Here is a 25,556-nt window from a genome sequence, read left to right on the forward strand (position 1 = left end):
TCAACCAGATGCGTGAGGAATAGCGTCTCTTCAGATCCGAGGAAAAGTTTTAAGGATATAGCTGGAAAAGGCATTGGAACCCAAATAATTAACCTTATCTAAACACCCAAATGACAAATGAACAATAATCCTTGACGCAATTACAGGGCAGCTACGTTTGGGCGGGAGGTAGGGGCAGGGAGAAGCGTGCAATATATCTTAGCTATCTTCTCGGAATAGTCTAGGTCCACGATCCGAAAAGGTTAAAATAATCTTAATTTTAATAACTATTAGCTTGTTTTCAGTCATCCCTAATGATGCATTTAGGTCTCCTCTAATCCCTACTGCTTTCATCTTTAGCTTTTTACACCCTAAAATTAATTCCACCTAAAGTACATTTTTCATTTTGTACTGTACTAGCGACGTGCAAATAATTTACATCAGCGTTCATCAGGACTGTCCTGAAGTGATGGATCATTTTGTTGAGTTGCAGTAAAAGTGCAGAATGATCTATAATGATGTAATATATACATTAAAAGGGTGTCTGGATGATCAGAGTTTTGCTAAAAATGTAAAAGGGCTTTTTGATTGATAACAGGGTTGCTGTTTTTCTGCAAAGGCTGTCACAGGCTGACACAATGCTTGAGTTATTAGGGCAGAGAAGGGCAACCATAAATTTCCAACGTCAGGCAAAAACTCTCTTTATTGTCTATATGATGGATGGGCCTCCGTACTAGACACCAAATACTTCGTATCACCCTTAAATGGGAACACATTTTTCGTGGCCATAATTCATGTTTTTTAAATAGAAAGTTTGAAATGCCTGCCTATATTTCACAATCCTGACATATTTATGAATCACTCCCTGCATGCAAATATAATTATTTAAAGCACTGAGGTGACATATGGGTTAGAAATGTACCAAATGCTGTTAGCGGAGTGATTTTTTTTAATTCCCTAAATTGAACACCATAGAAAACTCTGCCTGTCTGTTCAGATCAATAAAGTCGAAGGTGAAGTTTTACTGATTTTGTCAGTGCCACATACAGATATTCGGTTTTGATTAGGTGAAGCTGACAAAAAGGGAGTCTTTTTGCAATTACCATTAGGTTAATGAAAGAAACACTCATCTTTCTCCTGGCACCCCCCACGCAGCCGTCCGCGCTTTTCCCCCCTCTCTTTTCGGGCGATGAACTACCCGGAGGTAAATTTGACGCGCTTTTTTTTTTTTTTTTTTTTAAATTTATTTTCCGTCCAGCAGCGCTCGCCTGGGAGGGAACACCGGTCTCCGAGCGGGAGAGGGGCTGATGAGAGGGGGCTCCGCCGCCCCGAGGCCGGGCAGGGCAGCCAGGCGCCCGCCGGGGCTGCGCGTTCCCCGCGCCGTGCCGCCGCGGCTCCCTGCCCCTCTCGCCCCTTCGCGGCGGCCAGAGACGAGCCCGTCTCTCCCGGCACTAGCCTCCAGCTTCTCCCGGGAAGCCGCCGCGGGCCGAGAAACCCACCGCCTCTCCCCGCCGGGACCGCGCCCCCCACGCCGGCCGCCCGCTGCCCATTGGCAGCGCGGGGGAGGCGGCGGCGGCGGTCGCCGTCCCGGCGGCGGAGCTGCCCTCCCTGCCGGGCACGGCGCGACGTTACCTGCCGACTTAGGCGGCGGGCTCGGTTCAGGCACACCGACCAGCGGCAGCGCGGATTAGGTGGCCGCTCCGCTGCTGGTTTGGTTTAGTTAATTAAGGGGAAAACCACCCCACCCTCTCGGCGGGGAGGCCCAAGCATCGACTCCTGCAAAAGGACACGGCGTGGCCCGCGGTGCCGGTGCCACCGCCCAGAGCCGCCGGGCAGCCCCGCGGCAGCCGACACTTCCGCCGGGGCGGGCGGAGCCGTCCGTCTCCGCTCCGCCCGCCCGCCAGCTGCGCCCGCCCCCCGCCGCCGGGCCGGGGGGAGCCGCGGTAGCCGGGAGGGAAGGGGAGAGGTGCCCGACCCCTAGTAAGTACCCCGGGAAAGTACTGGAGAGGGTCGGTGCCTACGGTGGGGCCGGCACCTGGCGGGTGGGACTCGCCGGCACGGTCCCGTGCCTCTTCGCGGTGTATTTGGTGAGCCCCGGGCACTGCAGCCCCCCCGCAGCCTGCTCCGCACTTTGACTGAGCTTCTCCTGCCTTGGGCCGGTGTGCCCGCAGACCGGGAGCCGCTAACTCAGCCTGAGGGTCTGGCCTGTAACGTACACCTTTGTATTTATTTAATTGAAACTTACATTATTTTCAACAGAGCTCAAGCGATGTGAGCATCAAAACCACTTAGTATGTTGAATATTTTTTCCCATGGACTTGTGTGTAAATGTGCAAAATGTTTGCAGTAGTCCAAACTTACTATAGCAGGCTGACTCTTTGCCCATAAAATGTTAAATCAACCATGACCAGACTCATTTTCCCATGTCAGCCAAGAGGACTCTGTAAATCAACACATTAGGGCTTCGCTGGGTAGGAGCTGTGTGTGCTTCATGCAAAATGGCCCTGACAGCCACTCTCTCGGTGCCATGGTTGTCAGCCTGTGGCTGACCGCAGAATTGTCATGTGGCAGCGGGAAACCTTGCAGGTAGAGTGCAAAATCATTGGCAATGCAATATGCAAGAGATCGAGGACTGGCACAGCAGAAGGAAATGGTACAGGTTTTACCTTCTGATGTGATTGTGTTTTTTCAAGACTCACAGGTGTTTTGCAAAGCCTATCCCACCAGCTTGAATTGCTTAGATGAGCCTGTGCCTCCTGTGAAGGCCTGGTTACTCTTATGTCAGCAGAGATGTTCTGCAGATACTTCCTACCATCTCAAGGTGGAACTCACTTGGAAGGCATTACAGAAAGCTCATCTCAAGGTTAGGAAGGGGTGTGTGGTAGCTATATCTGCATGCAAAGGAGCACAGTGGATAAATACAGCTAGGAGAGAATAGCCTTGGCCATAGGTGACCATGCAGAAACAATCAAGACAAACTCCCTTCTTTGTTCAAGAAACAAGAAAAAAATTTTTAAAATCACCCCCCCCCCCCCGCAACTCTAAAGAATATGCTGTATTCTGTAAAAAAGCCTCAACCGGCCCTCATCTAAAACACTATCTTTGGTTAAGGGTTCAGATACTGGAAAGATTATGTCTGGGTGCTAGTAGATTGAAAGGAAAAGGAGACATAGTACAGCACGTAACAAAAGAATATAACCCCTTACTACCACACAGCCAATCCCAATAGTTATACACATTGAATCAGATTAGATTCAGATATCAAGGTAAAGCTTTGTGCTATATTTCATGAAAGGGGCCTCAGCATAGAGAAGTCATTATCCAGTGCTCCTTGCTGGATTGCCTCCCACTCAGAGGAGTGACCCAGCTGTGACCCAGACTCTGAACACTTGTGTGTAAATTTAATTTTCAGCATTACATCATTTCAACCGGAATCTCACCTCTTTGCTCACTGTTGTGCTATGTGGCTTACCTGGAAGTAAAGAAAGAAAAGGAGCGGAAGAAAATGTGCCACATATTAGGAAACAGAAGTTTAGCTTAAAAGTATGCATATAGCCACTTCTGCCCTGTGGTCTAGTGAGACAAAATGAATGAGCCACCAGTAAGCTGAGAGGAAAAAAAAAAGATTACGTGATAAGTTTAAAATCCTACAAGATGTCAGAAGAGGGTTACTTATGAAGTGATGGTACAAACTCTGCTTACAAATTTTTCTGTGTTTAAAAAAAAAAAAAAAGTCAAAAGGCATTAGTCAGAAAAGTATCCGTAGCATCATTTCTTCTTGGTCACTACTTTCAATACCTGAGGAAGGGCTGAACAATGAAAACTTGTTCTTCAAAATGCAATGTACTTTCTTCTGTGTTTTTTGCATATTTGCTGTTTTATCCAGCAAATTTTTGGAATACGAGTTGTATGGAAATCACCACCACCACCAAAAGTAAATTTTGCATTGTGAAAGTTTCCCTGTGAGAATTATCTGTCTCAATGAAGATACATTTTTAAGGGAACTAAAACCAGTCCTCAAGTGGAGGCTGCCTGTTCCCCGAAATGTTAAAGAATTTGAAGCAGACTAAGAACAAGAAACAACTAACCACACACCCTACTTCATCTAATTGTAATTTTTGTTTTTCATTGACTGAGCAGAGAGTTACCCTTTATGTAATTTCTTTCCCATAAAAACACCTGTTTCTATTTCTGTTTCATTCACAGAAAGTTCATATCCTCAATGGATGACGAAGTAGGTGGAAGCGTATGAGTGTGAAGAGGTGGGTTTTTTTCCTGACCAGCTTCATTCAGGTACTCCCAGCTCTGATAAATGTACTACCTTTAGTGTCAGGAGCAGAGATTAAAGGCAACAGGAGCTTGGCCAAGGTCACAAGTCCTTACAGTAAATAAGCAGTCCGTTCAAGTAAACTTATTAAATTGTGGCCACAGAAGAACAGAGACTAGACAGAGTTAGCGACTCTTAAGCTGCATTTCTAGGTTTACTATTAACAGTGTACATCTTTATTGTGTCGGTCTGTATCTGTAAAATGAGGTCCTGGTATTTAGTTATCAATTACAATGAGTTTTAATGAGGGTAAGATAGTAAATGGTTTAATGCATGGCATAAAAATACAAGAGCTTCATCTCACATTCCCTATAGAAAAGTTCCAACATTATGTAGTGTGTCTTGCTGTATAATAGCATAGTCAACTCAAGAGGATCATCTCATTCCGGTTTAGGGTGCCGTGCTCTCTTGTCAGAATGAAATATGCCAGTGCTGCTGCAAGTTCTGTGATTTGCATTACTCAGTGACCAGAAACAAACATACTTCAAGGTTTCTCATTCCTCCACTGATTTTCAAATTCATGAAATGATGTAATACAACATATGCATGTAATGATGACATATATTTGGTCCTTTGAATTAGTAGTTGCCACATGTTTCTATAATCTTTGAAGTTAGTGTTCTTGCTGTTTTCTTTAGATTTATAAAATATGGTGTTTTTACTTGTGACCTTGAAATAATGAACAATCTCCATGCTAGTATGACAAAGGTACAAATGGTATTATTACATAGCTTTGGTAGTCTTGTTTGGATGTTATTAATATACAAGGGTAAAATCAATTAGCAAAATACCATTTTGAAATGTAATTTATTAACACTGTATAAGATTATTCTTCGGTTGAATAGCTCTAAGACAGAGATAATATAATAGCATTGTAGCTACTTCAGTTAGAGCTTGCATCTTCTCTCTGTGGACTGAAAGACAAAATTTTCTCATTTACTTCTATATGAACAGAATTGGACTGTGGTAAGCAGCTGTTTTGGTTCAGTAATCACCCATTGTCTCATTCCCACATTTTTATCAGGATCTCAATAGGAAAAAAAAAATAAGTAGGATGCCTTCATATGTATTATGGGTATTTAATATCAAAGTATGTTAATAAGAAAGAGGAATGATTGGACCCAAATTATAACATCTAAGAAAACCGGTAAACATTACAACCCAATTTAAAACTTTCCCTGGACTGTTGGTATCCATTTGTATCTGTTAGTGTTAATAATAAATAATACTAATAAACCAAAGGAGAAAAAATAAGAACCTGATGCCATTTTTTGTTATTCATCATGAAAACTACGTAGAGGAGATAGGATTTTTTAAAGGGTATATTTCTCATTACAGCACTGATATAAACACCAGTGGATCTGTAACAGGCTCTTTACAGTGGAGGTAAAAGCTATTCTTGTCTGGAACTACGTGCTTCTTTCAATATGCTTCTTAAAATCATTTGTGTAATAGAGTGTCCTGGTTTTGGCTGAGATGGAGTTAGTTTTCTTTCTAGCAGTTGGTATAGTGCTGTGGTTTGGATTTAGGGTGAGAATAATGTTGATAACACACTGATGCTTTTAGTTGTTGCCAAGCAGTCAAGGACTTTTCAGCTTTTCACGCTGCCCTGCCAATGAGAAGGCAGAGAGTGCCCAAGAAGCTGGGAAGGTTCACGACCAGGACAGCTAACCCAAACTGACCAAAGGGATATTCCATACTATATGATGTCATGCTCAGTATATAACTTGGGGGCTGGCTGGGGGGCAGTTGGCTCGAGAATAGCTGAGTATCAGCTTTGGTTGGTGACCAATTGTACTGCACATCACTTGTTTTTTATATTATTGTTGTTGTTGTTATTATTATTATTATTATTATTATCCTTTTCCGTCCTATTAAACTGTCTTTATCTCAACTCACAAGTTTTTTTTTTGCTTATTTTTTCTTTTCAATTCTCTCCCCCATCTCACTGGGGAGGGGAGTAAGCAAATGGCTGTGTGGTTGTTTCAGCTGCCTGCCGGGTTAAATCACGAGTCATTGTCTTTCAAAGACAATGACAAAAAGTTTCCATGGGGCTTGGTTGTGGATGTGGAGATGAGTTGACCTTGATTTTTTTGGGGCCAACATTTGAAATTTCTGTGACTTGGATGGCATGAAAATCCCTGTTACGTGCAGTAGTGAAGGACAAGATTAGTTCAGACAAGTTCTGGGTGAGCAACCTGGTGTAACCAAGAAGAAAGTTGAAAGAAAATACGGTTCTTTCCTGTAGCAGGATTGTAGTTCTATTTATATTATTATTATGGAGTAATGAAAGCAGTAACATTTTTATAGAGAACAGTAAATAATCATGGGATGCCAAAATACCCAACCCAGGGTAGGGTATATTTGTGTTTATAGTATACACACACGCACACCAAAAAAAAGTATTACCTCTTGGTGAAGTGTTCGGCTAAAGATGGTTTGGTGAACTGTTGGGCTAAAGGTGGTTTGGTATCTTTTACACAGTCTTGGCTGCATGTCTCTGGATAGATCAAATATTTATCGGTAGTGCCCTTATGTCTTCTGAGAAGGCCTAGGTGTGCTTTCTTGTGGAATATTATGAATTGTCTCAGGAAAAAAAATGATCTGCAGCACCCACAAATTTCCCCAGTTACCTGTCCACAGTGTAGGCACTAGAATATCAATGGATCCATTGCACTAGGGACTTTCTAAGACCTTGTAAGGCAGGGTGAATTTCATCCTTATAAGATTAAGAACTGAAACAGACTCCTGAAGTACAGAAAAATTAATTTAACAGTTATAAAGACGTCAAATTCATGACACCAGAGAATGAAGTGCAGAATGTCCTCTTCTGCCTTGCCAGAATAATTAGAGAACAGTTCATTCATATCCTCTCTGTTGATTCTGCAAAAATACCAGTTGCGTGACTGGACTTCTGTGATAGAGGTGCCCACTAATTCATTTCACAGATTACTTAACAGCTAGAGTGTAGTAACATCTTTGATACAGATTTTGATACAGTAGCCAGTGGCTACAAGCTCCATGTTTCATTTTCTAAATGTAAAGTTAGTTGAATTTTTTACCTCTGTTTATATACTATGTGGCTGATTTTGATTCTTTGCCCTTTACTGCTAAAGATTTTTAGTTCACCTTTAAGTGACAAGTTCAGATATGAACTTCTCAACTTTTATCAGTTTAGGTCAAATAGTGAGTAGAGGGTTTTTTTGGATTAAAATGCTTAGTGTTCCACCCTTCCATTCCATGTAAAATAAAATTGCCTGAAGATATCCACCATAATCTAATCTATGATATTCTGATATATACTGTATACTATCAACTTTAACATTTTTAAATCTTAAGTGAATATCTGCTATCACTGTTTAATACAAATAGTTCTGAATGATTATAAAAATATTTAATGCATAATGCATGTCACTCAGGTATTATTGTCAGTAATGGATGAAGAACAAGGTTTGGATAATTTATAAAAGTAGACAAAACCATTTTTCAGTAGTTAGTGTTTTCAGGGTGTTGGTTTCTAATACTAACATTTTTGGTCATAATACCTTTTTAGCATACCTTAAACGACTTTACTTATGCAAATTGGTGAACTAACTTGAGTGCTTTTATTCTCCCTGAAACACTGAAAGTATCTTGCATTATAGAAATGTGTATAAAAACAGTTTAGCTTTTATGCTTGCTTTAAGTCAAACTAAAACAGATCAAAATTTTTCTTTTTTACAAAGTAAAGGAACCCTCCCTTCACCCCTGTGCGTGACCTGTGAGATGCCAAGGAGTTGGAGAGGAACCTTAACCATAACTGTGTTTCCCCCAACAATGGGGAATCCTTAGATGGCACAGATTTACAGAGAGAACACATACATCAAGTGAAGGAGGGAACATAGCTCAGGCACATTGTGGGCTGCAGTGGTGTTGAACCTGGTGTGACTGCTCTGGTGGAGGGTGAACTGTCACGCTGAGAGCTGGTAAAAAGCTTTTCTTCAGCTTCTACCATGCTTATCAAAGGCTGTACCTACCCTGTCAGTTTAAGATGCTCTCAGGCTTTGGTGCCCCACTTGTGTACACTGTTCACTTTTAGGCTTCTGCCTGCAACAAATAATTTCCTTCCTGCTAAGAGAAAGTTTGGGGCTGATTTAGCAGGCATTTCACTTCATTGGTTGCTGCATTGGGACAATATAGACCTGCTGAGTTTCATTTCCTCTACCCATGTGAGGTATACCAATTATATCCAGAAGGCCTTGGAGATTCATATGTCCCCTTAGTGCCACCAGACATGCACCACACATTTTATGTCTCATAGCAGATTATAGAAATCTGACTGACTGAAATGCAGCCTTTAATTCTTTAACTCTCTGACTTACTTTTAACCAAGGAATAAACAAACCTATGATGTTGTAAAGGCACACAGGTAAGAAATGAGACCTGAGGAGATTTGGCCTGCTGGAGGTTGCCCAGCCCTGTGCTGAGGGAAAGTATCTCAATAGCACACCAGAAAAGGTGACTGGGTGGCATCTCAGCATGGCTGGTTTTGACCACAGAGACAAGCAACTTGAAGGAAAACCCCTGAAAGCTATCTACCTAAAAGATCAGTATGTCAGTAGACCCCTTAGGTAGCTTTGCATAAGTACCTTATGCTGAGCTGCACTGGATTTCTGACCTGAAGACCACTGCAGAGCCATGCGGATTCCCTGACTTTTCAGTTTGTGGCCTGATCTCTGTGCTAGGCTGAGTGAGTGTAGAAGCTGAACGTCCACAGTCCTCTAAGGAGAAGGTGCCATTTTTTGCCCGTCTTGCATCTCCAGGGTAGCAATGGGACAGAAATTCCAGGATGAGAAAGAGGCCAGCTTGGGTAAGTGCCCTAATTTCATTATACCCATTTGAAGTTGGGGAAGGAAGGAGAACATGGGCAGCTTGTAGGGAATGTATGCTATCTGGCAGTGGACAACCAAGCAGGAGGTGCCCATGGCAGAAACATTGTGCTCAAAGGCCAGCAACGGCTTCCAGAATCGCTTCATTCCATATCACCCACAGTCATGAAAAAAGAAAGGCCTCTCTGACCAACAGTTTTGCAGACTTTGCTCGCTGTTTGCATAGTATTGGCTACCATATATACCTACATACCAACAGTGACACATCATAGCTCAATAGCAGCCAAGAGGTGGACGTACAATCTCAGCAAGCAGTATTGTACATGTGTCATCACTAGTGCACAGTCTGCTCACAACCTGAACTCACTCTGACAACCCTCTGCATGTGGCTGTTCCATTTGTGTTCCCACTAGCACCTTCCCTGCCTGTATCAAATTTCATAGCACTATTTTCAAAGTGGTGCCACACAGGCTGGGAAGACAAATCCTGTCTATTCCTCTTATGTATTCCTGGACGTAACAACCACAGGTGGCAAGAATTCAGGTTGTTAAGCTCTCTAGCATCTCTCTCATGCTTTCCCCTCAGCTTTGTTATCAGTCATGTTGCTGGCTCACTAACGCATAAGATCACATTTCTGATGCTGTCACCCTAATTTGGAAAATATAAGCCTCAGCACATTCCTGCAGCCCCTTCAGTAACACGGATGGTCCATTCACTCAGGTGGGAAGGTCACCAATTGCTTTTTTCCTGGTGTGTAGTTTCTGGACATAATGCAGCCCCATTTCTAGCTTTTTGGATATGGTAGTATTGGAATTCATTCAGGTAAGGAGGGTGCTCATCTGTCCCAAGATAAAGCTTCTCAACATGACTGGACATGCTCTTCACCGCTTCTATAGTGATCAGTGTAGGCCAGCAAGACCATAGGTTGGTGTCTCTTCTCATTCATGCAATTAAAAGAGCCAGGTGGGAACATTGTATTGGGTAGATGACAGTCTGCGTGACCTTAGAAAGCTCGAGCTGATACAGACTATGCAGGGGTATGAAACTGAAGCTACAGACTTGCTCTGTGCCATACTGATTTTCCCTCTTGAAAGAGCTGGGGCTGCCAGACACCACAGCATTATGGCCATGCTGTAGGTGTCCTCTAACAGGTTTCTGGAACACTAGGAGCTGTCAGTAATTAATGAACTGGTACATTGGGTCAGATTGCTGTTACAGAGCATACCTGAGAGGCCATGTTAGACACAAAGCATTGATTAAGTGATTACAGTATATGCAGAGTACTAGAATGGCCTGTGGCTGGAGCTGGTAAGGGACAGTGTGGAGCCAGTTTGGAGATCAGCCCATCTACATAAATAAGACTTGGAGCCAGGGTTTTCTCCCTGATACAGGAGCATTATAGATGTACTCTAAGTATCTGGCTGAGAACCTCAATGACAATTGTGGTGATGCTAAATTAAAAGAACATTAAGCATGCTAGGTCAGGCATGGAAAAAAAAAAAAAAAAAAAGAAGTGCCAGAATGGAGGTTGCCTCTACAGCCTTGGTTCTGTTGTTTATTTCATGGACATGATGACAGTCTTGATGATGATAGAACAAGAAGATCAAACAGGATCACTTCTGTGTGATCCCTGCCTCATTTGGTGCAAAATCTGCAACAGAGTGAATACCAAGTGACCATAATTTGTCACTGACCCCTCTGAGAGGAGTGGTAGTATAAAACCGAGATAGCACAATATAGCAAAGTAGCCTATTCTTTCTTCACCCACACAGAACATACAGAAGTCAGATACAAAATGAGAAACCTGTAGTGGTTTCTGAATCAAGTTAGAGGACTAAAAGCAATAAAGGAGTATAATTTAAGGTAGTAATAAGAATGCCCTTCTAAAACAGTACATTTTGAATTCTAGATATTAGTAGTGAAAGCATACAGAGAAATTATGCAGTTATGGTTACTAATATGGGTTACCTTTAGGATGTGCACCTGGAAACACATTGGTTTACCATTTTATAATCAGAGACAGACTATAGTAACTCAGAAACAGCATAAACAGAATGACTTTTCTCTATTCGTCATATTAAAATTAGAATAGAAAATAGAAATAAAATTATTTTCTAGTGGTATTAGACTGGCAAGTTTGATAGAATTAATGTGATGTGATACTATACAGTTATGTTAATTGGATACCTTCATTTTTACTGTTCAAACAAGCATAAGTGGCCTGGATGTGCTCTAAGGGAGCCAGCTGAAACAAAGCTCTCCAAGTGGTACAAAGCTGAACTTCTGTTCAGTTCAAGATGTTTAGTTTGGCTTGGGAGGTGGGGAGAGGCGAGATTGGTATGGACTATACTTCTACGCAACTGTTTTTCCTTTGATTTACAGGACCACAGATTAAAGAACTTCTTGCAGAAATCTCTTGATCATATGTATTCACCTCTCTCCAAGAAGTTTGTAAAGCAATAATTTGTTTCACAAGAAAAGGTAAAAGTTCTGTAAGAGCTCAAACTTTTGTCTATTAATTTTGCCTTTTATTTTTATATTTTCAATTCTACAATAGGGAAAGGCTTTTCTTTTTCCATTACACACAGAGAAGTGATTGTCATTCTTGGGTTTTATCCCCGTTCCTGAGTGGTATTAGCAAGACAGCTAACCTTTCAAGCTATCCTCAGTGTAACTAACTGTAAAATTGGGATATTAATGCCTAATTGAGATGGGTATAGTAGGGCTTAATTGATTAATATATGTAAAATGTCATGAAATTTGCAGGTGAATGACGCTTTAGAAATGTTAGGTATGACTTACTTTATATTTTAAAATAACCAGTATAAATAGGACTAAGAACTGATCATTATGAACAATTTTTACAAACACATTTACTTATAATCTTTCCTCTGAAAGACAAATTATAATACTGTACAGTGAATTCAATTTGAAACAGTAAAGGTAAAAGGGAATTAACATGCATTTCCATTCATGAGAAGGAGAAGATGAATGCTAATAAAATTTCCTTGTAGGTAAAACTTCAAAAATATTATTTTCAATATGTCTGTTTATGGGCCTGTATGATGGAAAAATATATATCCATGTAAGCAGTCATTAAGCTTAAAACAGAATCGCTAAAATCTTTCAATGGACTTGTCAAGTCGTCTTTTTGCTCACCTGTTTAGCTGTTGATGAATGTTTTGGTCTTTGCTCTTCTGCTTAAACAGAGCAATTTTTAATTAATACTATAAACCAGACACCCTCAAACTTTTCAGGTAACAAAAGATTTTCAGACCTGTGGTTGTCTTATAATTAGAACTTCTTTTTGTTTGTGACAGTGTGGACAGTTCTGTAGCTTCATTAACATATGTATTTTTTCATAATGAAAAATTAACAGTAGGGAAGAACTGAATTTAATATCTTGCTATCCTTTCATATGATTTAACATATGGAATAAGCAGAAATACTCTCCATGCTGCTGCATCTTTGAGGTTATTTCACCAGAGGTTTGTTCTTCAGTTCATGAAGAGTTTAATGTTTTTCAACCCATTTTTTTTAAAGTCAGACTTGTACTAAACATAAGATCAAAGGAAGAGGAGAAAAGTACCCAAGATAGCCATTAGGTCCAAGGTAGACAGGATTTTCCACAAGAGGCTCCAGGCTGCTGTGCATGAAGCGCACGTGAAACTGCATTTTGAGATTACATGGCTTCAGTGTAATCTCTGGCTGGGGGGCCAGAGAGCCAGAAGGCTAGGGGAAACCTTTCCTGGCTGTGTATCACCAATAGCATGTGAACTAGAGTGCACGTTCTCAAGAGAAGAAAATGAAGTTTTAATTCCTAAAAAGCTTAGTAAATTATCAATACATACTGTAATAGGAGGTTAATGAATTGACATAAGGTTAAACAAGCCAATAGACACTGCTTATAGCCATCCATGACTGCTACTGTATAACCTCATCTTCAACACATAGTTCTCAGGCTGTAAAATTTTGCAGATTTTCTTACTTACTGTTTCGTAGTGCTTTGAAAACTATTTACAAACAGAACCTTCTTATAAAGTACAGCCTAATGGTTGTTTCTTTGTTTTTCTTCTTGTTTGAGTGGGGAAGCCTAAGACAGCTGACAAACTGGGAAGAAATGCTAGAAACTTGGCTGGCTAATCTGGATATTTCTATCGCTTCATCATGAGAATTAACTGTGCATATTTCTCAAGAGTTTTGAGCTGAGAATAAAGTAGTTTTTGTTGGTTACTGCCAGTTCTCTAAGAGCTCAGTTTGCAAAGCTGTGTTTTATTCCTCTGTCCTGTAGTCCTGATCCATGATGATATTTGTTATGACAGCTTCCTTTTTGCTGGGTTCTGTCACGTAAATTGAGTTATCCACAAAAAATAAACTTTTTTTTTTTTTCTCGGACAGAGGGGAAAACAATTAATTTGCAAAAGTTTTATGAATAATAATATTTTAAACTTCCTGAACTTTTTTCTTTGGCTTGGTATGAAGTCTTTTGTAATAGTGCTGTGACTGAATTTTAAAAACACAGCAGCATTTGTGACTAGATCTCTTTTGCCTTCACTTTTTATTACAGAATTCACTCAGCCTTGTCTTAACAAGGTACAGAATCTTTAGTAAGTGACTCAAATGTAGCATGGTAGTCTAATCTGCTACATAAGCATGTGAACTATTATGCCACTCAGAGACACCAGTATAACCATTACTAGAAAGAAATCCCAAACCAGAACCTTGTGGTGTTTTTTGGCAAATTAATGGTGTTGAAATATGCTACACTGCCAACTTGGAAATTGAAGGCCTTACACCACTGTGGTGTGACTTGTACTGTCTCAGTTATGATCTGGAGGCAAAGCCTGGGAGAGAGTTTGAAGTGGTTTTATTCTCTATGTCGATTCAATCATTGCCTTTTTGTGCAAATATGCCAACTCTGGTATCTGCTTCTATGCTCATTTTGTAATGTGGACATCTCTCCACTGGGACTGAAATAGTTTGTTCCTAATTAGTCATATATGTTATCCAACACCATCAGCTGATAGTAGCTTTACTCCTCTGACTGGGATTCCAGCAAGAAACCTAAGCATGGAAAGCTTTATATGATATTGTTAACAGTGCATCTTCATCTTTACTTCAGAGGAACAATTATTAATCTGAAGCTCTGAACTTATTTTCTTGTGATTGTGGAAATGGTCCCCAGTGTGATGGCCAAATATTAGCACATTTATGGATACTTTTATATGTATGGAGTCAAAGTTGGATTCCAAAATTAAGACAGAATTTCCTTAATTTTAACATTGATTTGTCTCTAATAATCTCTGCAGTATAAACAGGGTCTCTTTGTTTTTAGTCTGCTATTTCTTTTGTGTTTCTCACCAAAAGAAGGCTTATAATTTTTTTTTTTTTTTTTTGGGGGGGGGGGGTGTTGTTTGTTTTTTATTTGGACAGGTGGTTTGGAGACTAAAACATAATGTACAGCTTATGGAGTACCATTCTGTTCTCAATGAATGAAGCATTACACTGGCTCAGTTTATTTCCTTCTTTTCACTTTCCCACTTGGATAGTGAGAAGGGTCTAGAAGAACAGGTTTTTGGAAAGGAGGAGTGGGATAGTGTTTGGAAAGTTGTAATGAATTTAATCCTAATATCATAGGACTGCTTGACCCACAAGTTGGATTTTTTTTCTTTGTATTTCCTGTTCATAATAATGCCATTTTCTTGTTAAAGAGCGGTTCCTGCAGAAAATACCTTACTGACTCCACTGGGTTCCTTTGTTCTTCCACTAGCTTACACAGGATTTTCTAGTTCTTGAAGAAGTGAACATTGTGTGACTGAATTGTGCCAGATGCAGGACCGGAGAACTTAGAACAAGAATGTCTTGGAGCTACCAGTCTTGGAGGTACTATAGACTCTACAGTCTACAATTAGGCATGCACTCTGCTTCATTTTTCCTAGGAAAGGGGATTATGCATGTTATTGGATTTGAAGGATTTGTAAGTTAGTATATTTACATGCAATGAGAGTGGAAGAGAAGAGTAAACCACTAAAGTCACCAGCAGTAAGATTCACGAAGAGTCAAATTTAACTAATCCACTTTGATTTCCCATGCATTTTCTCTCATTTTCAAGAAATGTAAAACCTGTTTCTTGTAGTTGCCAGGTTTACATATATCTTTTTGTATTAATTGACAATATATTGCTTGTGGAGACTGTACTTCTGTAACTTTCAGCTTTTAGCTCTTCCCTCTTGCATCATGTGTGTGCGTGTTCTTTTCCTAGTGATGTCTCCAGATGATGCAGAATTAATGCTGGCTGAGCTGTATTTATCCCTCCTCGCCCAGAAGGATGGGAGGATGAAAGTAGTGAGTAATGGGAAAAGTTGCTGTTTAACAAACTGCAGAGGATGGTGGCTTTTGTTTGAGCTCTGTTCTTTCATAGCCATCCAAATTGTTAGCAACTTCCATATACTTCTGTGGGAATCCTTGGTACTTTGAAAGGTACAGTGAAAAATAGCAACTGGCCTTAGATCTGAACAATAGGGAACTAAAATTTTTGCTCCTTAAAATACAGAAGTTATTGCATATTGAACTGTATTATGCTGACTTCTGATTGGACTCTATACCTGCTTACTGCTCGCTTTTCAGCAGCAGTATCCTATCTGTTATCTGTGTGGAAGGCTGTGGTTTTGCCTTTGCTGGAATAACCAGCTCAAAGATGTAAGATTAAAAAATGAGGCCATGAGAAGCAGGAAAGGAACCTGTTTACTAATGTCAGGTATTTCCCACACCCTGGCTTGAACTCCTTCCTGATCATACAATCTTCTGTCAGGGTAAAGAAACCTGTCTTTAGGGGCAGAGGGGCAGAGGGGTATAGGACCCCTTCCTACATGTATTTTCAATAGTATATGCCTATTTATAGATAGGTCTCTCTCATTATGCAGCGTTGTTAACAAAGTAAGATGCAGATTGTACCTCCTTGGATTAACCAGGTGAATATAGTTCCTTCTGTAAAAAATAAAAACCAAACCACCTCTGGCTGATCTGGTATTTCAGTCCTACAGTGAAGTGCTAAGACAGCTAGAATAAGAGAGATCAGCTCAGGTCCTCCAGCCTCTGCAGCCGCTTCCTTTGTTGTTTGAACTTTGTATTCCAGCAGTTCCTGCAATAATTTTGTTTTGTCTTTGTGTGACAGACAATTGCTGCCCCAGACATTGTGACAGAGACCTGGAACAAGAAAATACCTCGCTGAACTTCTAAAACCTCAAATCTATTATTTAGAATAGAACTGCAGTGTTGGATGGCCTCAGATTAGACTTTATCCTAGCTTTAATCCTTCCCCCCCCTCCCCCCGCTCTGGTTGTTGCATTCTTATGAGCAAGCAAGCATTGATGCACAAAGACGTACAGTTGCTGCAGTATTGCAATTTACTTTCCCACGATAATGTAGCCAGCCAACCTGAAATTCACCTATACGTAATGGACTGGAGGGAAGTATAGCACTTCAGGTTTGTTGTGAGTCAGTCATTTCAGACTTCGAAAAAAAATAATCTGTGTGTATGTGTGCAATTTATAATTATAGGAGAAGCAGTAGCAACAGTTTCCATACAAAGATTACTGAATTCTTTCAAATTAAAAAAATTTCTTATGATCTTTTATTAAGTGTTCCGTGCCTCAATGGTTAGCAACAGGCCTTTGAAACTTGGCAGGAGGATAATCTTGGCATCCTTTTTGTTGGCTTAATGAAAAAATGTTTAGATTGCATGAATTATAAGATATTGAATAATACCATTTCTTGTCTTTGGTTTGTGCTATAGATTCAATTCTGGCAACATGTCAAAATCCTGCAATAATCTACAGAGTTTGTGGATGCCCCACGTCAGCATCTTTCTTCTGCATGCTGTATACTCTAAGTGGGACACACAGAGAATCGTAATCACCCTTCAGCTTGGAATATCCTTTCCCCTGTAAGTATTGTCCACTGAGAGCAAAGAAATGACGGTTCTACACTTGCTTCTTTTCCTGACTTGCATTAATAATTTTTATTATATAATACCGACTGTGCATTTACACCGAATGGGATAAATGAAGACAGATTTTTGTCTGCAGTTAGGGTATCAGCCTAGGGCATGGGAGGTGTAGGTTCAGTACCCTAGCTGACTACAGATAATGAACGTAAGTTTTTTCACAAGTAAATTAGCCTTTCTGTGCCTTAGTTCCTTTTCTGCCAGACAAGAGGAGGACTCTTCTATTTTCCTCGCACAGGGTGAGAATAAATGCATTCAAAAATGCCACGTGCTCTGGTAATACAGTGCATTGAAGAACTTAGTGATATTTTACCTGGTTGAGTTAAATTTACTTAGCTGTGTTCATTCTGTAGTCTAAAGGAAACAGACTGTAGATTAAACTCCTGTATATTAAAAAAACCAACAACAAAACCAACCCTGTACCATAACATATATTATGAGAAGGCAGAATTAAATTGCACAATTATTTGTTGCTATGTCTTAGTTGTTGAGCGCATCGCTTATTAAATGTAATTCTAGCTTAATAGCTATAGCATGCTATGTAATATAACATGAGGGATTTTTAATTGTATTCAGGCCATACCATGATCAACAAAACTGTCATTAACTTCAGTGGAAGCCAGATAAGATTACTGGATAAAAATTTCAGGAAAGGGTGGTTTTTGGTGTGTCGTCACCCTGCCCCCCGCCCCCCCCAACCCCCCTCCTCCCGTCATCAAAGCTTTTAGGTTGTTCTGGTTTTTGAAAACCCTCTTAGCTTATAGCATATTGCATTATAAAACCTATACAAAAACTTACCTTAAAAGAATGCTAACAAGGTTACAAAGTGAAGCTTTCCAAAGACATCAGAAAATGCTGAAATTCAAGGTGCCTTTGCAATAAAACAGTGAGCGAGCTTATGTCAGAGCTGCATTCATTCACAATCACCACGCAATCTCATTGTGCTCATACCACACTGCTGCATATAATAGGAAAATAATAATTAAATATATCCCAGAGGTGGTTTTAGACACAATTCTGCTTTGCTTGGGGACAGGGGAGGAATCAAAGAGCCAAAAGGCAAGAGGTTTTCTTAGGAAATATGTCAGATTGGACACTCTGCTTCTGTGATGCAGGAAAGGATAAAAAAGCAAAAATTTGAAACTAAAAAATATTAACCCTCTTTTTTCTTGTAGGAGTCTCCACAAGAATGGAAAAATGTAAATCAAGGCCATTAGTTAACAGCAGGAAACTCAAAGCAAACTCAGAGGTGTTATATGGGCCTATGGTAGTATGGGATAACCAATTTTCATTGGCTGTTTTTATGCGCAAATGTAACCAGCAGAGTTTCAAACACACAAGTGTGGGCGTATACTTCTGGGGAAAAAAACCCACAAACCCCAAACCCAACAGTTTACTGCCATTTGGATGTTCTTACCTTCAAGTTTTGACTATGTGTGACTATATCACACTGTCATACTAATATAATTCAAGAAAAGATGTACTAGTGGATTGAGCGTACACGCATAACTTGCTTTCCAGATCCCTTTAACTTGTTTATCATTGGCTGTTAAACATCTTTGTAAGTGGGGAATATAAGAAATAGGTTGGAGATAGGAAAAGAGAAACCAAATTTCCAATAGTTTAGCTTAGGAATGGCAAATGACATCCTCATTACTGCATTTCTTTGTCAATAAGATTAAACTACATACTTTATTGTATTTTATCTTCTTTACATCATAATTATTTTTTTCCTGTGTGTTTCCCAGCAGAGAGTGCTAGTAATTCCATTTCCAGGGAGACATCTGAAGTTACTAGTTTGGACATTAAACACCAACTTCAACTGTTGTGATTAAAACCAGGTGTAAGTGAAGCTATGTAGGAATAAAATGTTCCTCTGGCAATAGGGACAAAAATGTCTGTACTACAGTCAATCTCTTACAGCTAAATTGATTCAGTTTGTATTAAAGATTGTATTGCTGTGGATACTTATCAACAAATGTTTTGAGACAACATCTTCATTGTGAGCATCAACAAAATAAGTTGTATGGGTAAACTCAGACAAATTTTCTGGTCAAGTTGGAAGAATTCTGTGATGTGGTTGGGATTTTTTTTTCTGAAATGTTTTGTTTCAGAAAACTCAGTTTGTTCAAGCACACTATTTTGTCAGGAGAAATTTATTTTTTTTTAAGAAGACAATATATTGTTGTTTGACTTACTCTGAAATGTAAGGTGATTGTATTCATGCACATGCGGACATACATGCGTAGTGTGCTGTAAGTTGAAAAACAGACCATTTTGATTAACTCAGTCTGAAACATTTTTAAAACCTTCAGTTAATAGAACATTCAGGATTGCTACTTTTTCCTCTTTTAAAAGAACATTGAAGATTTATGATAGGAAAACAATTGTATACAGAGGCTTTATATAAAATTATATAATTCATTTGGTGCTTAGTTCTATGCCAGATTTACTGGCATGTATTAGCTAATTCTGTTAATTGGTTGGTCAATGAGATTTCATAATTGTAGCTGTGTGTACATTTTAGGCTAATGACTGCTAAAATGACTTAAAGCTCTGTCATTATGTGAAGAACTTAGAAAATGGGACAGATCTGACAGGTATCTACCGTGGTCCCAATACATTGCTTCCCAGTTGATTGGAGGCTGGTTTATAGGTATTATCTTATTTTGAACATCTAGTGCTTTTTATTCAAGGAATGAGTCTGCTCAATTTGTAATATATATGTGTGTATATTAAAAAATATACTGAGCATATTAGTAACTCATTTATTGTAGCTATACACAACAAAATGTATTTAGATTTAAAAGTTGGTTTTGTCTGTAACTCATATATCAAGCAGTTTTAGAAATATTTTTTAAAAAAAATCTAAGGAAATTGTATTTGAATGGCCTATACAGAAGTGCTACCTTCTGCTTCTAATTGTGCAGTAAAACATAATTTAAATAAACAAGTGATTTTTATATTTTGTGTGTACTTACACTGTAAAAAAAAGAAGACATTTCAAAGGTCAGCTAAGCCCCACTGTCATATAAATTATTTCAACCTGTACAAAGGATCCTCACAAAACTTTCAGCTTCTAAGCAACCACCACCAAAAATATATTCTGTAAGTACGACCTTAGTCCTCTAAAGCTTTTCTCCTATCGGCAGCTCTATCAAAGCTAAGGAAAACATTCAGATGTTTCAGGTCGTGTGGAGCCAGGACTCAGGAAGGCAGTCTTTTGGGATGCTCAGAAACATAAATATATATTGTAAGGTGAAAAACATTCTAAAACCAGAGGCAGCCTCACAATCATCTAGAATCTGTCTTATAAAGTGACACTGATGATCAGCAGGCTCAAAAGCTAAAAAAGCCCTCCTGTATTTGTATAGCACTGTAATGTATTTTAGCTTCGTAATAACATGAGGCACAAACTAATGAGCATGTTGACTCATACCCTTGAAATCTGAGACCATGTTATAACTTTGTTACAATTGCAGATTAGTTGTTACAAAATACTCCTTCAGTGGGAGACAGTTGCAGCTGCGAGTTTTCATTCCTCTTGAAAATTACGTGCAGGTGATGGGCGCTTAGAAATTAAGGAATAAAGCAGAGACTCCAGAAAAAAACAAAGTTTGAGAAATTTGCCAGTCATCCTGTAGGAAACTGGCAGCCAGAATTAGGACTTTCAAAATGCAAGTTTTCAAAGTCTAGGGAAGCATCATAACAAGACAGTCATCTCTGTTCCCCATTCCTCTGTTCCAGAGTCTTGTTTTTCACTTCCTGTACGGTATAATAGGCCCGTTTTGTCACTGCAGTTGGTAGCGCTCCCTGTTTGTTACATACCACGGGATTTGGATCTATAATTTTATCCATGGCAGATAATAATCTAGGCCAGGTCTGTACAAGAAAACGTTGAACCGATTTCAAAAGAATGACTATAAGCCAGATGCACTTAAAACAGTTTGCCACCTCCTTAAGTTGTTTTTGTAATTTACAAAATTCAGCTCAACTGATTGAAGAGATGATAAAGTCAATTTAAGTCACCCAGTTTAGGGAGCTGCACCTGCAACTTTTCCCTCTAGACAAGGTCTTGCCTAGTAAGTAGGAGGATCAATGGCAGGTTAATGCAATTGGCAATGTAAGAAGCTGGAAAAAACAGACTTATTATTTGTGTGTGCTATTTTGTAAACTATTCAGGCAGGAATTTTTTCTTCACAGATATCTCTAAAGTGACAGCTAACACTCTACTAAAATTAATACTAATAATATAGATAATGATGTGCTAAATTGTTTTCAATATAGTTATTCCAATTTCACAGGAGTGTAGTATTGAACTGAATTTACTCCATTAAGACAAATACAGCTAACTATAGCAGTGGGCCACTTTGTGTTCGTTCTGATGGGAACCGCGTGCTTGTAACTAAAGAAGAGATAAAAAGAGGTAGATACAGAAAGACGAGAATGTATTGCTTTGTTTAAATCTATAGTTCACAGAGTACTTGTTTTCCTTGGCGTACGTTACTTGCTACAAAATCTAATAAATAAATAAAGGCACGATTGTCTGAAGCATGCTGAGTGATGACGTGAACTAGCAAGTATGCCTTGATGGAGAACTCTTGCTTAGAGAAACAAAACTTTTATTCATCAGCATAAGATCAACTTATTTGCTGTGGATGAAGGGTTTGATTCTTCTCTCTCTTATACAATACAAGGAAAATTAGATCCATGGAAAGCACTGGAGTGATTTGTTCATTGACTGTGTTTTGATTTTTCTACACGTTGGCCCATTTCTATTTTTAACAGAATACATTAAAATAACAAGGAGGGAAAAGCTGTACAAAATGGTTTTTTTCCTTGGCTGTTTGCTCTGTGTTTCCTGTCCAGCAGCCAGCGTAAAAGAAGGAATGGCTCTAGAGAAGGTGTAGTGCCACAGCTGTACCAAGAATTTATGCTGCTGATATTAAGAGGCAGAGCAGCAAGCACAGTATTAGTTTCTGCTGTGTTGCTGAATAAACTGTAGAAAGGGGTTTGCAGCGTAGAATACGTATCCTCCTGAAACTTATTTCCCCTCGCAGCACGTGCCTCTGCTTTCAGCGGGAGTGAGTTATGCTATATTAGCAATAAAGGGGAAAGAAGAGCCAGGTTTTTAAAGGTGCTTAGGCAGCTGAAGAGGTAGGTAGATGACTAATAGGATTTAGGGCCGGGAAACCTAAGTATCTTTAAAAGTCTCACATAAAATTCTTACAGAAAACCTTCAATTTCCCTACTCTGCCTAACCAGTGATAACCTACCATCATGCCATTATTTTAATTAGCAAATCCGCATGCCCTGGAAGGACTAGTTTGACAGGTATTTCTGTTTTCCACACTCATTACTCTATATTCTATAGAGACAAAAGATTTCGCTATGGGGATGCGGACCTCTCCTGTAGGTAGCACGGGATTGTTTCTGCAAGCGTTGGCAGAGATAACCAGTGGCATACGTCTCCTCAACGGCAGGTTATGCTTTATGACACCAAGTAATGGGCTGCTTAGTAGCTGGAAGCCGGTCCAGATGACCCTCCGAGTCATCATCGAGCTCCTTACGGGGATCGAAATGCAAGCCCCGATTCCTCGTCACTGTCACACCTGTGAGTTATTTCCGTCACTTCTTCCCAGGGCCTATCCCACCGAACGCGCCGTCCCAGCCCGCTGCAGAAACGCGGCAGCCGGGCGTGCGGCGGTTGGACCGGCACCGCGAGCAAAGCACGGCCGCGAGGCCTGGAGCAGCCGCCGGGCGGGCACCCCTGGGGCCGCAGACCCTCGCCCGCCGCCTCCGCCAGCGTCCTCAGCCCGGCGGGGCTGCCGGCAGGGCCGCGGCGCACGAGCCCGGGGGCCGCGGGGGCGGCAGGACCCCCCGCCCCTGCCCCGGGGCCGCTGCAGGCGCGCGCAGCCCAGCCCAGCCGCAGGTGGCGGCGCGAGGCCCGCGCTGCTGCTGCCGCCCGCGTCCCGGCCGCGCTTCCGCCCCGCGTCAGCTGACTGCCGTGAGGAAGCGGCGGCCCCGGCCCGGCCCCGAGCCCGCGGAAGCCCCGGCGCGGCCGCCCCCGCAGCCATGGCGGGCGTCGTGGTGAGCGGAGCCCAAGTAAGTGTCCGCGGCTCGCAGGGCCCGAGCGGCGGCGGCTCCACCTGTCGGGATCAGCGCGTCCCGGCCGGCTGGTCCCCGCCTCCGGTACTGGTAGCGGCTGCCCGAAAGCCACGCCGGCTCCCTGCCGCTCGGCCGGGGCCGGTCCTGGTCCCGGTCCCGGTCCCGGCTGGGGGAGGCTCCCGCGGGGGTGGGGGGCGGCGGGCTCGCAGGGGGCCGGGGCGTTTTCAGCGCCGAGCCGCACGTGGGCACCGCGGCACGGGACGCTGCTCAGGTACCGCCGCTCGGGAACGCGCTGCTCCGAGGCCGCTGCCGGGAACCAGCCGAGCAGCCGCCCCTGCCCCCGGGGGAGGGGGGGGGGGGGTGCGGAGAAGGCGGGGCGGCCCCCGGGGGTGTGCGCTGGCAGCGCCGTTCCTTAGCGGGCAGGTAACGGAGCGCCGGGGTAACTGGTGACAGGGGAGTACGGCTCTGCCGCTGCTGCAGCCTGCTCACGTGCAACACGCGTGTTCTGGGAGCCGCGCGGCTGTAACAGCGCGCTGCCGCGCGGGACCTGCACCCGGCGGGGGAGCCTCACGCGGGGCCGAGGCGCGTGTGACGCTCCAGAGCGGCCCCCGGCTGCTCCTGCTCGTGCCCCCCCCCGCCCCGCCCCGGGCTGCTCGTGCCCCCCGCGGCGCTCGGGCTGTGCAGGCTGCGGGGGCGGGCCGAAGGAGAAGCGCTGAAATACCCTGAGCTGCCCCTGCCGAAAGGAAACACGGGGTATGTTGTGGTTTGGTTAAAGAGAGGAGCTGGGAAGCGAAACAAACTCCACCGGCCTTCACCCGGTGCCTTATCTGGCTACTGAAAAAGTTTCTGGCTAAAAACTGATGTCATTGCGGCTGAACTTGTGACTAAAACTAGTAAATGTTTTCATTTTTCCCACAAAAAGAATAAATGAAGCTTCTTTTTGAAAATGGTTTGCCATTAAACCAAGGTGCTGCCCATCTAATTGCTTCTTTAATCTGGTCGCTATTTCTGCGTGGAAGTAGCGTAAACGTGTGTGTGATATGGAGGCAATTGGCTAACTTTGCAGCCGCTGTAGGACGCGGTTCCTGTGGTCTCTGTGGTGCACAAGGCGCTGAGTAACACGCTGCCTTCTTCCCTTGAGCATGCCTTGAGCATGCCTTGAGTCCCCGTATTCTTAATTTGGCTGTGTGCCTAACATGTGATCGTCTAACAGCACAGAGTAAAATGTAATGCTCAGCTGACTGGAAATATTCTCCAGATGTAATTCTCTTCAATGGAAGGGAATATGCAATATCTAGAGTTCATACATGACCTATTTGGTGACATTCTTTAATAAATATGTTACTTTATGAGTTACTAAGATTACAATATCATTGTGAAATGATTGTGGAGATTAAATGGTAATATCCTCTGAAACTAAATCGGAAGAGAGGTGCAACTGTTATTGACTGGTTAACTTATGTTTTAAATATTTTATAAAACCATATTTTTTTCCTGAATTACATACAGTCTGTGGAAGAATCTGCAAGAATGTCTGAGACATCCATAGCCTATTTGATGCTGAGCTTTGTGGGAAACTTTCTGAACATTTCAGTGGGATATTGAGCAGGGCACCAGTAATAAGAATGTTTGACTGTGACCAACCTGGTTTAGAGTTGAGTTGGACAATTAGGCAATGGAAACATCTACATCCAGCTTTTAATCCCACATGATGTTCTGTGACTGGTATAGAAAAATCTAAGAAATCTCTTTTTACCGGTGTTTTGCATCCAAAGAGCTTGGGAAAATTGTGCTTGGTCTCATCTCTCAGTGGTGACATCTCTGGATATATGCTTGAAAGCTCATACTAATTTTGAGGGTATTTGAGGTGGATGCAAAGGGAAGAATAATGAGTTATGTACATTTTATTGTTTTCTGGGTAAAAGATTGTGAACTGAAAGAATGAAAATGAAGAAATGAAGAAATGTTATTCTTCTGTTGTCCAGACTACTGGCGTCTTCTTTTACATCAGCATTACTCAAGGATTAAAGAGCAGAAGAGTGGGGAAATAAGGCTTTCTGAACAAGTTTTCAGGAGTTATGTATTGTATCGTTGGCAGTCGCTGCTGTTCTTACAGTAAAGAGAGTTCTCGGGTACCCAAAGCAAGTTCATGTACGTGGGGTATAGAGATCTGAAGTTGAATGCACTTTGTGTATTTTGTGAAAAAATAAGTCTGTTTGTTTTAAATTGAAAAGGGTGCTTGTACTGTGAGTGTGCTGAAGTGGACTTT

General features: G+C 41.5%; 1 protein-coding gene and 1 long non-coding RNA gene across 3 annotated transcripts in view; both read left to right on the forward strand.

The window, feature by feature from the left end:
- The first annotated feature begins 1,832 nt into the window (after nt 1-1,832).
- On the forward strand, nt 1,833-20,695 carry LOC142602627 (uncharacterized). 2 transcript variants are annotated; one of them, XR_012836381.1, is made up of 5 exons: nt 1,833-1,959; nt 4,186-4,272; nt 11,557-11,655; nt 13,259-17,065; nt 18,935-20,695. It is a non-coding gene; the product is annotated as an uncharacterized LOC142602627 (long non-coding RNA). The 2 variants fall into 2 exon arrangements; XR_012836380.1 differs by lacking the exon at nt 18,935-20,695 and having other exon boundaries at nt 13,259-17,840.
- A 2,444-nt stretch (nt 20,696-23,139) lies between these two features.
- The window catches only part of LRMDA (leucine rich melanocyte differentiation associated), a 677,396-nt gene continuing 674,979 nt past the window's right edge, over nt 23,140-25,556 (forward strand). Inside the window, exon 1 of the mRNA XM_075758625.1 lies at nt 23,140-23,284. Coding sequence (XP_075614740.1) covers nt 23,255-23,284 — 30 coding nt within the window. The 5' untranslated portion in view covers nt 23,140-23,254. The remainder of the gene's footprint in view (nt 23,285-25,556) is intronic.

This window comes from Balearica regulorum, chromosome 7 (assembly GCF_011004875.1).
Source record: "Balearica regulorum gibbericeps isolate bBalReg1 chromosome 7, bBalReg1.pri, whole genome shotgun sequence".
NCBI lineage: Eukaryota > Metazoa > Chordata > Aves > Gruiformes > Gruidae > Balearica > Balearica regulorum.